The sequence below is a fragment of the Camelus ferus genome, chromosome 22, assembly GCF_009834535.1.
Source record: "Camelus ferus isolate YT-003-E chromosome 22, BCGSAC_Cfer_1.0, whole genome shotgun sequence".
NCBI classification, from domain to species: domain Eukaryota; kingdom Metazoa; phylum Chordata; class Mammalia; order Artiodactyla; family Camelidae; genus Camelus; species Camelus ferus.
The window spans coordinates 1,020,328-1,033,635 of NC_045717.1; the positions used below are offsets into that span (position 1 = coordinate 1,020,328).

The 13,308-nt window shown below is 59.7% G+C and overlaps 1 protein-coding gene across 4 annotated transcripts in view; it reads left to right on the plus strand.

Moving 5' to 3' along the window:
• Positions 1–234: 234 nt before the first annotated feature.
• FLT4 (fms related receptor tyrosine kinase 4) overlaps positions 235–13,308 on the plus strand; it is a 38,874-nt gene continuing 25,800 nt past the window's right edge. For all 4 annotated transcript variants that reach the window (XM_032464858.1, XM_032464859.1, XM_032464860.1 and 1 more), the window contains exon 1: positions 235–372. In XM_032464858.1, the coding sequence (XP_032320749.1) occupies positions 306–372 (67 nt within the window). In that variant the 5' untranslated portion in view covers positions 235–305. The remainder of the gene's footprint in view (positions 373–13,308) is intronic.

The following is a 13,308-nucleotide window of genomic DNA, read 5'->3' on the forward strand; positions in this document are numbered from 1 at the left end:
GGAGCGGTCCCAGGGCAGGCCTGAAGGGCTGCTGGAAGTGGGGCACGGACCAGCCTTCACTCGGCGGTGCAAAAAATGCACCCTCGGATCTAGGCTGGACCCTCCCCAAGCTGGTTGGGGGGGGCGGGACTGAGAGCTGAGGGGGCGGGCCCAAGAGGCCTGGCCCCACCCCATGGCCCCGCCCAGGGAGCCCCGCCTGGCCCCGCCCCGGCCTCAGCCCCGCCCCGCCCCCGCCCGCGCCGCGGGCCCACACTCGGTGCCCCCGGCTGCCGTCGCTCGTCTGACCCGTGCCACAGCGGCCGGAGATGCAGCGGGGCGCCGCGCTGTGCCTGCGCCTGTGGCTCTGCCTCGGACTGCTCGACAGCGAGCGCGGTGAGCCCTCCGTCCGCCCCAGGGCGCAGCTGGCCACGAGGCGGGGAGCCTTACCCGGGCGAGTGGGGGGACCGCACGGACGGGCGACGCGCGGGGGACAAAGCCCGCGGGAACCTCAGGCACAAGGGGAGAGAGGGTCGGGAGCCAGGGATACAGTCACCGGACCGAGCGCGGCGGGCTGGGCCGGGGCCCGCGGGGATGGGGAAGGGGCGGGGACGGGGCGCCCGGCTGCACCGCAGGTGGAGATAGTGCTCGGTGTCCCCGACTTTTCTCCACCATCTGTGTGGCTCAGCTCCCTTGGAGCTGGGCCGCATCGCGCTGCATCCTCAGCCTGGATTCTTCGCTTGCTTACACACTTCCCCGCGAAGTCCAAGCACCGCTCTGCCCTGTCCTCCAACCCGCGCACGCTGGGGATCGTCCCCGGGTGCAGAGTCTGCAGTCCCCGCGGGGCCACAGAGCTGGGCGCGCACTTCCCGATGCCTCCCAGTCGGTGCTGGAGATCGGTCCCCCAGAGGGAACTCTGGTCAGTGTCCACCTTCCCCAGGCCAGGGACTGCCGGGGCAAGGGCTCGCGAACCGCGGGAGATAGGCGCCGTCGGGCGGACTGGGCGCAGGTGCCTGTTGGAACTTGAGGCGAATCACGAGTTGGCAGCCCGTGGGCGATCAGCGTCGCAACGAGGCAGAAGGCTGGCCCTCGCCCTACTTCGGGGCTTAGGAGCCTTGAAGGCGGAACTAAGGATCCTGAATTATAAGGCAGAGGGGAGGCAGGGTCTGGGTTTGTGGTGGGAACACGACTGGAGGTTGCAGTTGTGGGGCTGAAGGGAAGGTAGTGTGGCGATGGGGAGGGAGCAAAGGGGTCTGGTTGGATGGAAATGTCAAGAATAAAGCGTCAGGAATGGGGGGAGGATGAGCTGAAGTCCACGCAAGATCTGGTCACCCTGGAAATCAGAGGGTGGAGGAAGGGTCGTCACGGGTCCCTGGGAGTTCCGGAGTTCTGGAAGGTCTGAAGGGAGGGACGAGGACCTTGCTGTTTTTGAACACTATGGGTTTTGAATTCTGGTTTTACAAGCTTCATTTCTTTTCATCTTCACAAGGGAGTGTTAGACCCATCTTACAGATGGAGACACTTAGACCAAGGACATGTGTAACTTCCCCCAAAGTCCCCAGGAGGCCAGGAGTAAGAGATGTGGTCAATTCAGGTCTTTGGGATAACAGAGCCCGGCTCTCTGTGCCTTCACAGGCTGAAGGCTGAGGATAGGGGAGGTAAGGGAGGTGCGGTGAATGTAGGGGGAGAAGGGAGGAAGACATCTGTCTGACCTCCTAGTTAGTGCAGGTCTGAACAGAGAGGCCCTTCCTCGCTCCCCTACACCCTGCCCGGGTCCAGGCTCTGACGGGTGCTCAGTTGGTGAGTGACAGAAGGAGTGTGTGGAGAGACATCCAGCAGGCAGCTGGGTGAGACATCCAAGGCTCAGGAGAGAGGCTCGGCTGGGGAGATGGAGAAGGAGCAGACCAAAGGGTCCAAGATCGGAACTCTTCCCCCAGGGAGGGCACCAGGGAGGGACAGGCTTCCAGGGAGACAGGAAACATTCTGCATGTAGGGTGTAAGGAAAACCAGGAGAGGCTGGTGTCATGGTGCTCCTGTGTGGAACAGAGTGGGAGGTGGAGGAGGAAGGGGGATGAGGTCAGTCCTACAGTGAGTGCAGGTGATTCTTACCAAAGCTGGGCAGTGATGGGGAAGAGGGAGGATGTTAGCTGACCCTTCTCAGCCCAGAATTGGGTGGGGCCCATGAAGATGGGTGGCCCAGGCTGGACCAGGGCATGGCTGGTGGGGAGGTGCCCCATGGACAACAGACCATCTCCGCCTTCCCTGAGCTTTGCATTTGCCTCACCCATTTCTGGGCTGAGGAGGACCCTAGGAGCCCCCAGCCTGATGGGGGATGCAGGAGCAAAGCATAAACACTACAGTGCAGCCAAATGTCAGTGCAGCGAGAGTGAAAGGCCAGGCGCCGACCGGTGGGAAACCTGGGGACTCTGAAGCTGACCTTCAAAGGTGTCGTGTTGGTCCCAGAACCAGACTCTTGTCCTAGTTCTGCCCCTAATTCCTTACTGTGTGGCCTAGGTCCCTCTTTCCTTTCCCTGCATCTCAGTTTCCCCATGCAGAACAGTGCAACAGGCTGGCAATCACTGGACTGTTTGCCCCAGTGGTGTCCCTGTAGAGAAGGCAGGTGGCAGACGTCACCCCTATTGGGCTTTCTCTTGGGCTTAGCCTAGAAAGAGAGGCTGTTTTCACCTCTAGACAGGGGGCAGTGAGCTCAGGGACACATGGGGGAAGGAGGCAACTGCTGGGAAGTTTGGTTGGCCTAGCCTGAGGCTCCTGCCATGGGCTGAGTCACACATGGCCATCCCCGCCCTCCACTGTCCCTGCTCCTTAGCTCTGAGCCAGACCCAGGTGTGGACAGAGGTATGGAAAGGAGGTGGGGTGCAAGTCAGTGTAGGCAGAAAGTGGGGGCTGAACCCATCTTATTTGGTGCCTGTGGACCACTGGCCCCAGTTCAGTGCTCTGGGGACTCAAATGCAGGTGTTGCTCATGCACCGCCCATGCCAGAAGCAACGGGTCAGTGTGGCTGAAGGGCTCCCTGCCTCCCCACAGCACAGCGCCCACGTGGCCAGGCACCAGACTGGGCATGGTGTGCACCAAGGGGACTATCCAGCAAGCTCTGTACTGTGCCGTCCCCACCCTGATCCCCAGGCACTGGCAGCCCAACCCAGGGAAGGGGACTGCAGTTTTGTGCAAGTCAAAAGCTGTGATGTCCGCTCAGGGTGGCCTAGGGAGGATCTGAATCAAGCCCATCCTGTAGGGGTTTCCTGCGCACCACTAGCAGGGACACAAACATGGCACTGGATGTCTGTAGCCCAGGAACAAAAGTGCTCAGTGACCCCAGTGAGGCCCAGCTGGTGGCTGTGGGCTGCACAGGGTTGCTTCCAGCTTGGGGCTTCCTGGAAGGGTCTGCAGATTCCAGGGAAGGGAATTTCAAGTAGGGCAAAGATCCTCTCAAAGGCTCAGAGGCAGGAAAGTCAGATGGTGATCAGATGAAGCTAGACTCCTGGGGGTGGGGAGGTAGCAGGAGGAGAGGAGATGGAGGAGACAGGCAAGTGGAGGTGGCGGGAGCCAGCAGCACACCTGGAAAGGGAAGGTTCTGAGCAGGGAGCCACCTGGTCAGAGCCCCTGAAGGCATCACCAGAGGGGGAAGACCAGATGCGAGCCCACAGCAAGGACGCTGTGGGTGAACCCAGGAGATACGCCAGGGATGGAGGCAGCAGGGGATGCTGGGGAGAGAGGGACGAGTACCAGTCTCTGGCTTAAGCAACAGAATGGGTCATGAAGTTGTTTACCAGACAGGGACCCTGAGAAGAGGAACAAATGTGGGGAAAGATGGGGCCCTCCACCAGGGAGGCAGGGCCTCCAGGCAAAGGCAGGAAGGAGGAAAGTTGGGATCACTTGAGTGTGATGGGGCAGAGGGGAGTCAGGGAACCTGGGAAATTAAATGGGGCTTCAGCCATGAGGGGAAGTTCTTCTCTATGTCTAGCTTACACCCCTCCTGCTGCTATTTGGGCATTTTCCCTCACAGCGCAGATTTCTCTCCTCCAGGGCCTAGCCTGTGCCCTGTAACGTTCTGAGATGCCCCTTGGAGAGGGGGAATGGGTAGGGAGAGGGGTCCGGAGAGCCTCTCACGTTCCCTGTACCTTCCTCTGAGTGAGACACGGCCAACGTGTCCAGCTGGAGCCAGGGATTCCTGAGTTTCGATCCCTTTCAGACACTGGCTTCCTCTGGGATCTCGGTTTTCCGGTCACGCTGAAGGGAGAAGTCTGGGAGCAGGAAGGTGCGGGCACTCGTGCTGGCTGCTGCCGAGGCGGGGTGGGGCCAACAGCAGGCACGCCTCTGCCTGGCTCCGGCGCCCGGGCCGCCCCTGCCCCCGGGGCCTGGCTGGGGTGTGGGTGGCCCCGTGAGCCGGTCAGGGTGGCAAGTGAGGGAGCCCTGCCACGTGGCTAGCGAGGTCAGCAGGGGTTCATGGGAAAGGACTTGTCAGCCACAGGAGAGGACATCCTGCCTGCGTTTCCCTCTTCCTGCGGCAGGAGCCCATGGCCCCGATTTAGCAGCGTTGGGGGGCCATCTCTGAGCCAGCTGGGCGGTCTGATAACACTGCCTGTCCTGCCTCCAGAGAGCAGAGCCCTGACCCCAGAAAGGCCAGGGCAACTGCCTGGCACAGCTGCCTGCACCCACAGCTGTGAGTTCGCATCGGCCAGGGTGCCCCTCCTCCCCATATCACCCCCAGAGGGTACTCAGGCAGCCCACGTTCCCTCTCAGCCTCACCAACCCTCCCCACTTCCCAAAACTGCCTCTATGCTACTTCCGCGGGTCCCCAGTGATAAGGCCCAGCCTCTTGGGTTGATGGTCCAGGCTCTCCTACTAAGGTCCCAAGGGCGTTCTGTAGCCCCACATCCACCTGTCCTGCACCCATCACATACCCCAGCCCCGGTGCCTGACCTTTCTCCTGCTCCAGAAACCCGCCGCCGCCTGCAGCAGAGAATTCTAGGCAGAGGAGGGTGCTGCTCCAAGTGGGAGGGGTCTACTAGGGTGGGAGGGGGCTTCATTCCCACTCCCTGTGCATCCTCAGAGCACAGGACCCAGGATTTCAGGGGGCTCTTATCCTCACCCAGTTTAAAGCACTGTCCTCAGAACTACCCTAAATTCTACCAAGCAGAGATTTGTTTGTATGAAGCAGTGTTCATGGGCACGCACATACACACACACACACACACACACACACACACACACACAGTTGGAGTGTTCGCCAGGGAGCCACACCTTGTATGTAAAATGATCCAATTTCTTCACGCTAAGGCGTGTGAAGATTTTAACCATGAGACATAGGCTATTGTGCCCATTTTGGAGATTAGAAAATTAAGGCCAGGGGGTGAAATGGTTCATTAGATGCTAGAGCAGCCTTGAGGGAGGTGACAGATGTTTGGTGCCAGGTGGCACAGGGCCAAGGGGTAAGAAGGGGCAGGCATGGCAGGTGTTGACCACATTGCCCAGGGAAAGCACCAGAGAGAGGGGCATGTGGGGTCCTAAATTTTTGACCACCTCAGGGGCAATCAAGGGCCAAGTCCCATGCTGGAGATGCCACCCTGAGGTACATCGAGTGCAATGAGTCAGCCGCATGTAGAGGGGCCCCCAGGAGAGGACCTGAGCATGCGACCCTGGGGCTGGAGGGGAAACCAGGCAGGTGACAAGGGTGACTGGAGAGTCATGCAACAAGCTCAGATTCCATCCCCAAGTGGCAGAGGCAGGGAATGGTTTTAGGCAGAAGAGGGATTTGTGCTCTACCTAGAAGGGTCCTCTGCCCACTGGTGAAGGCCTGGACCAGTGAGGAAACACTGGTGTGGCAAGCCAGGAGAGGGATGTTGAGGCTGGCCAGACAGTGGGGTGGCCAGGAGGGGGACTGGAAAGGGCAGCCCCAGAATGTCTAGGGGGGGCACTTGGGCTGGAGGGCATTTACTGCTAAGCCCCTGAGCTCCATGAGCACAAAGCACTTGGCCAGCGCGGCCGGGAGCAGAGAAAGGGCAGACCTGGTGCTTCCAGCCCCTCTGCCTCTGGTGCTGGTTCTGAGGATGCAGAGATTAAGTAGTCGCTTCCCATAATCCTGTCCCCCAGAGATAACCCCGACCAGCAAGTTAATCTCTGTGCCTCGGTTTTCTCATCTGCAAAATAAGAATGACCCACCTCAGGGGACAAGACAGGGGTGTGGCGTGCACAAGTGTGAGGGCTGTGCTGGCATACAGAAAGCACTAAATGTGTGTTTGCTCTTGTCATAACAGGATGTGTTGGGGTAAGCAGCACTGGGGGTCAAAGGGGATGAGCATGCTTTACTACTGTGAGTGCCTATTGGCCTCATCCTTGCCAACGCTGGGAGCCTCTACCCTTTTAACACTTGCTCATCTCGGGACCCTGTGGCTTGTGGTCCCCCCAGCAGTGGGTGTGGTCTAGGTCTGAGGCCTGGGGGCGCCTGGCAGGAGGCCTCTGGGAAGCACGCCCCCTGCAGGGCCCCCTAGGGCTGGAGCTCCGGAGAGCTGCCAGGGAGGGCGGGGAGCTCAGGCGGGGCTTGAAGCCTGAGGGTATGCAGCTTCCAGGAGGCGCTCCTCCTGAGCACGGCTTCAGGTGAGGGAGCCGGCCAAGAGCCCGAGGCTGGGCCTGTGCACCGGGTCCTTTTCTGTAGCCTCCTTGCCCCCCACCATGGTCCATGTGTTCCACCTACCTGACAGCTCAAGGTCACCTGCACTCTGGCCTTCACACATGTCCCTCTGCCCTGCGTGCCCTCCTCCTGGGCCAGCAAACTCCTATTCAGTCTACACAGCCCATTTCAATTCACACAAACACCCTCTCCCCCTGGCAAGGCTTTCTCTGATCCCCACCCCGACACTGTGACCATGGCACAGGGTCACAGTGAGAGGTAACAGCTGTGCCAAGCAAAACACTCAGGAGGCCATGACAGCGAAGGGCTCAGTGTGCCTGAGCCAGCGACAGTTTGCTCTTACTATGGTTCTTAGTGTGGCGTTATGTTATTTGGGATCTGTGGTTCCCAGCGATCTTGGGGACAATTCTCATTTCACAAGCTTGGAGGGATGAAGTGACTTTCCCAAGATCATACAGTCAGAGAGCGGCACTGTCGGGCATGCAGCTGGACTCAGGGTGCTCTGAGCACAGTCTCTGAACAGTCCCAGCCTTCTCAGTCCTGCAGGGCTGGAGGTGAGAGAGCTGATGGCTTCTTGACCTTCACCCGTGACCTCTGGAGGTACAGAGGCTGCCAGTCAGGTGTTGGCAGCGGGGGCGGGGGGTGGGGGGTACCAAGACCAAACACCCTTGCGCCTCCTCCCAGGTCCATGCAGAAGGCTGGCCCCAAGAGTGAAGGGAGAGGGCCCTTGAGTGGGCTCCCAGACGCTGCCCAGCCCTGGGACTGATACACAGAGACCCCGAGCCTGGCCTCACTACTCCTAGTTCTTTTGCCTTCGCTGGCTTCTCGTCTGCAGCATCAGCCTGGCCCCTGGCTGCCTCGGTCCTCCTTGGCACAGCTGCTAAGGGGAGACTGGCAGGACTGTTTCGCACAGGGTGACCATGACAGGGCCTGAAGTAAGGAGCTGCCGAATGCAATCACCACCACCACCACACTCTGCTGGAGTATGGAGGGGCACCCCTGAGCTCGCACACCATCTGGACATCACCCTGGGTTGGTTGTGCTGGACCTGAGGACAGAGCCATGGACCAATGGCATCCTGGCCCCTAGGAGCCACCCAATGGTACAAACCTTCCCCGCGTGTGTGAGCCTGGGTGTGCTCAGCAGGTGGACACTGGTGTGGCTTGTGTGCTGACCGCGTGGCAGAAGCACTAGGAGGTAAAGCTGGCCGGCAGGTGGGGTCTGCTGGGAGGGGCGTCACCCTGGAGGGCAGGCGCAGCTCCAGAGGGCCGCAAGTCACCAGCAAAGGTGCCCTGAGGCCATGATGCCCCTTGGGGCACTACTGGGGGCTGGGAAGGAGACTGCGAGGGAGCGGAGGCAGGGAGGCTGGCACTCAGGGTGGCAGCGGGAGAGAAGACGATGGAGAGATGTGAGGGCTGGGTCAGGCAGGGCTGGGCCTGGACTTGGCCAGACCCGGGCTCCTGCAGGCTGCTGGCTGCTGCTGATGTGGAACCCGGAGCCTTAGTTTCCCCACTGCTCTCTGGACTCGTGGTCCCTCCCCCACTCCCAGGCTGCGTAGGAGCCAGTGAGGCAGGGCCTGCCCGACTGTGGTCAGTGCCTGAAACATAGGACTTCCCACCCCTCCTGCCTGCCTCTCACCCAGGATCCCAGGGAGCCGCCCCCACAGCCAGCGCCTGGGGCTGACTCAGGGCCCGCACTGCCCAAGGCTGCTGACAGCACGGAGAAGAGGAGGTGTGCACTCTGGCCTCGCTGACCTCGGCCCGGCGCCTGCCCCGACTGCTCTGCTCAGGCCAGGGGGCCGGGGCCGCTGGCCAGGGGAAGGAAGAAGCCAGTTCCTGGGCCAGGAACAGGAAGGCAGGGGGAGTGCAGCAGAGGCCAGGATGACAGTGCTTCCTGCTTCGGGAAGGAAAGGACAGCGGGGACAGACAACAGCCAGGCAGGAAGGATGCGCCTTCTTCAGGGTTGCAGGTGGGGGGTGGGCAACATGGAGCCTCCAGACACGGCAGCCCTCAGGCCCAAATCTGCCCCAGCTGCCCAGCAGCTGGGGGCGCATGTGGTCACCTGGGAGTCTTGGCCTTTAAAACTAGAAACAGCTTTTCCAAAGGAACAACAAAGTCTGATAACGTTCCAACCCAAAGGAAGACCTCAGAGGTTGGTTTGGGCCATCGGTCAGCCGTTCACTCATCCTTCCATGTATCCTTCCTTTCATCCACCCATCTTCCCATCCATCCAACCGTTCTTCCATCCATCCATCCTTCCACCTATCCTTCTGTCCATCAGTCCTTCCATGTAGCCATCCTTTTTTTCCATCTTTCCATCCATCCATCCATTTATTCATCCTTCCATCCATCCATCCATCTTTCTGTCCATCCAGTTAGCCATCTTTCCTCCCGTCTTTCCATCCTTTCATTCATCCTTCCATCCATCACTCATCCATCCATCCATTCGTTTATTCATTTAACAAGTATTTATGGAGCCTTGACTCTGTGCCCGGTGCAGCTCTAGGCATGGAGCGGGGTAGAAAGGAAGACTGTTTTGGTCCTACCCCCAGGGAAACTTACTGTTAGTAGAGGAAATGGAAAAAAACATAACTTAAGCAAGTAAGTAAATAACATAATTATATAGTGTGACGAGAAGGATGAAATAAGCACCCAGGAGGTTACGATGGAGATTAGAAGAAGACTCAGGTTTTGGAGGGAGTGAGGAGGTCACGTAGAAGCTGAGGTCTGAAGGTGAGAAGAAGCTGGCTGTGCAAGGCATGTAAGAGGAAGGCAAATCGGGGGAGAGGGTGTGTAAAGGCCCTGGGGTAGTTAGGAGTGTGACGTGCTATGGAACAGCCTGGAGGCCGTGGAGGCTGGAGGATGAGAACAGGAGGTGAGAGCGGAGCAAGAGGGTGTAGAGAGGGGGTGGGGGCCAAGCCACGGACAGAAGTTTGGATTTTTCTGGAAGCGCAGTGGGGAGTCGCTGATGAGGCTGAAGCATAGGTATAACTTGGCCCCTTTGTGTTTTCAGCGATCACTAACTCTGCATGAAGGACTAGAGGGGGCTGCTTTGGTGGTGAGTGCAGCTGGGCCGGCCCCAGCAGGAGGGCAGGGGCTGGCTGTGAGATGCTCTGGTGGTGGCCGGGTTGGCTGGGATGGAGAGGTGGGCCTCCAAAGCCGCTCCCACTGGGGGAGATGGGAGCTTTCAAAGAGAAGCCTTGGGCAGGAGTGCAGAGGGTGTGAATGTGGAGTTCAGCTTCAGGAGTGTGAGACTCGGGGGCCTGGGGGGCGCGGGGCAGCCAGGAGCAGCGGCAGCTGGAGACTTAAGGCTGGAGCGGAGGGGAGGGGAAGAGGCTAAAGGCAGAGACCTGGAAGGTGTATGGGCACTTGGGGGAGAGACCAGCAGAGAAGAGAGCGCGAGGAGCCACAGCATTTGGGGTGCTCCGCAGGGGCCAGGTCCAGAGCACCGAGATGCCCAGCACGCTGGAGGGCTTGGTTTTGGGAGCAGAAGTGTCAGAGAGTTTCCAGGGCCCAGGGCAAGGGTGTGGGGTTTGGATGTGGGAGGGCGAGGTGTCTCCATCTGATGGCTCTACTCTGTGAATGCTGAGAGTGAGTGGAGCGGTAACTTCAGCCCAAGGGCCGTTTAGGATCTGCCAACAGGAAAAGAAAGGGGAAGCAGCAGCCTGGGGCTCTGACTTTGTGCTGTGTGCTTAGCCCCCGAGGGACATGGGTGCTACTGGGCTGGGGAGCTAGAGGCAAAGAAGCATTCAGAATGACAGGCCTTGGGCCACGCTGTGCCAAAACTGGGGTGAAGCCCGGAGGGGGGGCAATGGGGAGGCATCCTCAGTCTGGGAGTTCTGATGGGGTTGAAGGATGTAGAAGCCTAGCTAAGGGTGCCTAGCAGGAGGCAGAGGAAGCGGGGAGAGAAGTGAAGAAGAGAGGCATTTGGTGATGGCGCAGCTTCCGGTAGGGACCCGGTCCAAGGTGTGCCCAGGAAACGAGGGGCTGACAGTAGAAGGGAGGATAGTGGAGATGAGGACTACAAAGTCCACGGTGAGTCATCCGTGTGGATGCTGAAGTCATGGGGATGGACCGAGTTGGGGTGGAGGGGCCAGAAGCAGAGAATTAAGGGAAGTGACAGGGACGGCAGCTGATGACAGCTTTAGTGGGGAGCGAGTGGCGCCATCGGAAAAAGGGACATGGCCACAAGGAGTTCTCCAGAGCCAGGAGTGTGCAATGGAGAGCAGTAACCCCCCAGGAGCAATGGTGTCGTCAGAAAGCCAGGTTCCAGTTAAGGCAGGAAGGATGGAGGAGGACAGAGGGCGGTCTACAGTGAAGACTGCTGATGACACAGGGTCCAGTGGGAGTGAGTGAAGAAAGAGGGGCACTGGGGAGACCCAGGTCCTGGAGCAGCAAAGGAGAGGCACTCTCAGATGGGTGAAAGGGTTGGCAAACACCACGGTTCTCGCATTCAGCACAGGGACACAGATGCTCCTGTGGTGGCGCAGCGCCCCTGGGGGAAGCTCCTACAGGATCCAGTCCCCATTCTTCCTCTCACCCATCCACCCTCCCACCTACCTATTCATTCATTCACCTGATCATCCGTCATCCATCCTGCCCTTCTTGAATCCATTCCTTCAGTCTTTCGTACTGAGGTTAGGAAGATGAGTAAATACAGCCTCTGTTCAGATGGGACTAGGAAACCACGGTTCAGTCCCGTAAGTGTTCTGACAGCAGGAGCCTGAGTAACGGTGATTGCTCCACAGGGAAGGGGCTCAAGAACCAGACCCTAGACAGGGAGCTCCACAGGAGGGGAGGGAGTACAAATGTTCAGGGCCAAAAAATGGACAAAGGCAGAGCCCTGAAGCTGTGAGAAGCCTGGCACTTTGAGACCGTGGTGAGAGAGAGGGCTGTGCCTCTCGGATGTGCCAGGAGTTGAAGCTGGAGAGAAGGGGAGTGGGAAGAAGGGAGAGGCCTGGGGTTCCCTACTTTATCTTGGGGACAAAGGGGAGACACCCAAGGAAGCTGGGGCTGACAACTGCCACAGCTGCATGGCCAGGGATACCCGGGGTATGTCCAGATGTGCGCCCGAAAGGAGGAGACCTTTGCTCAGCCTCCCCAGGGGTCCCAGAGCAACGCTGCAGGCCTCACCGTGGGGCTACAGGACCTGGCCAGGTGGGGCCTGGCCACTGCACCCCTCCTCTGGTGCCCCCATGCCAGCCTCGGGCCTGACCCCTAACTACTTCATCCTCTCACAGTTCCAATCCAAGTCCATCAAGTTCCCCTTCTGTAGCTCAGAGGCCAGTTTGCCTGGCATGGTTATAGTCACTTTCCACTGCCTGGAAAATCCTACTTTCCCTTCGAAGCCCATCTCAAGTGTCCCCCGGAACTCCTTCTTGGCCCCTCACCACCAAAGGGGGGCTACCCTGCTGTGTGGAGCTCCCGCACCCAGCAGCCCCGGGGGTACAGTGGTGGGGTGTGGTGTGATGGGGGGCCGGCGCCTGCCCTGGGGAGGAGTGGACCTAGCAGCAAAGCCCACATGGAGGAGCTGCCTTCCCACCTCGGGGCCCCAGAGTGGGGCCACTGTCCTGAGGGCCAGCAGGGGACACAGTGGGTTCAGGCTAAGGAAAGAATTTGCAGCGTTCGCAGCAGCCGGCCAAATGAGGAGCTGGCTTCTTCGGGCTGCGGTGTGGTCCAGCGGGAGGGCCTCCGTTTCCCTGTCTGTACCAGATGTTCGTGGGACTAGATGCTCGGTGAGGTCCTTCTGCCCCTGACCTGTGGTGGGGTGGTACCTGGAAAGATCTGGCCAGCAGGAGGCACAGAAGGGAGAGGCCAGGTGGGCCTGGCAGCTGTCTTGTCCACATTGTGCTGAAAGGAGAATCTTGGTGTGCAGATTGTGCCGATCTGGTGCCGATTCCTAGGGCAGTTTGGGGTCAAGGTGATGTAGGACCAACTATGGTGGGGATTCCCCCACAATTAGCTGCCAGGATGGGGCCCCAAGCCTCAGGGAGCTGGGCTGGGGAGGGCAGAGGAGCAGGACCCGTGGGACTACGGGCTGGGACACGGTAGTGGGTTGTGTCCCCCAGGACAGAGACTTGGGGGGAGGGACAGGACGCAGCCCTGGGCCTCTGGCCACGCAGTCCTCTCTTCCTGTTGTCTCAGGATGGTCCTGGCAGGATGCATCTGCCAGAGTTCCAGGTCCAGACCTCCCCTGGGGCCTCCTCCCACCCCGGCCGGGATCACACACACAAACACACTCGAGTTCACGTGCGTGCACACACTGACATGTCAATGACACGCACATAGGTGGGCAGACACGCAAAGCCACACACACAAAGTCACACACGCCACTCACACACCAGTCTCACAAACACAGATACTTCCGCACACGCAGCACGTGCTGTCCTGCTGGGAGGAGGGTGTAGGGTAAGGAGCTGCTTGCGCAGCCGGGCCCAGGTCGTGGAGGGCCGCAGGAGGGTTTCTGAACCAGGCAAGGCAGTTATTTGTCTGTTCGGGGATTCGCCCTGTTGGAAGAATGGGTTGCGGGGAGCCGGGAAGGGGGAGCTGGGGCAGCCAGAGGGCATCTCAGGAGTGAAGAGAAACTGATGGAGCTAAGGACATGTGAGGTGGACTCCATGGGACGTGGGACAGGGCGAGGTCACAGGCAGAATTTCAGGGGGAAACCGAGTGCTTGGTTCTGGG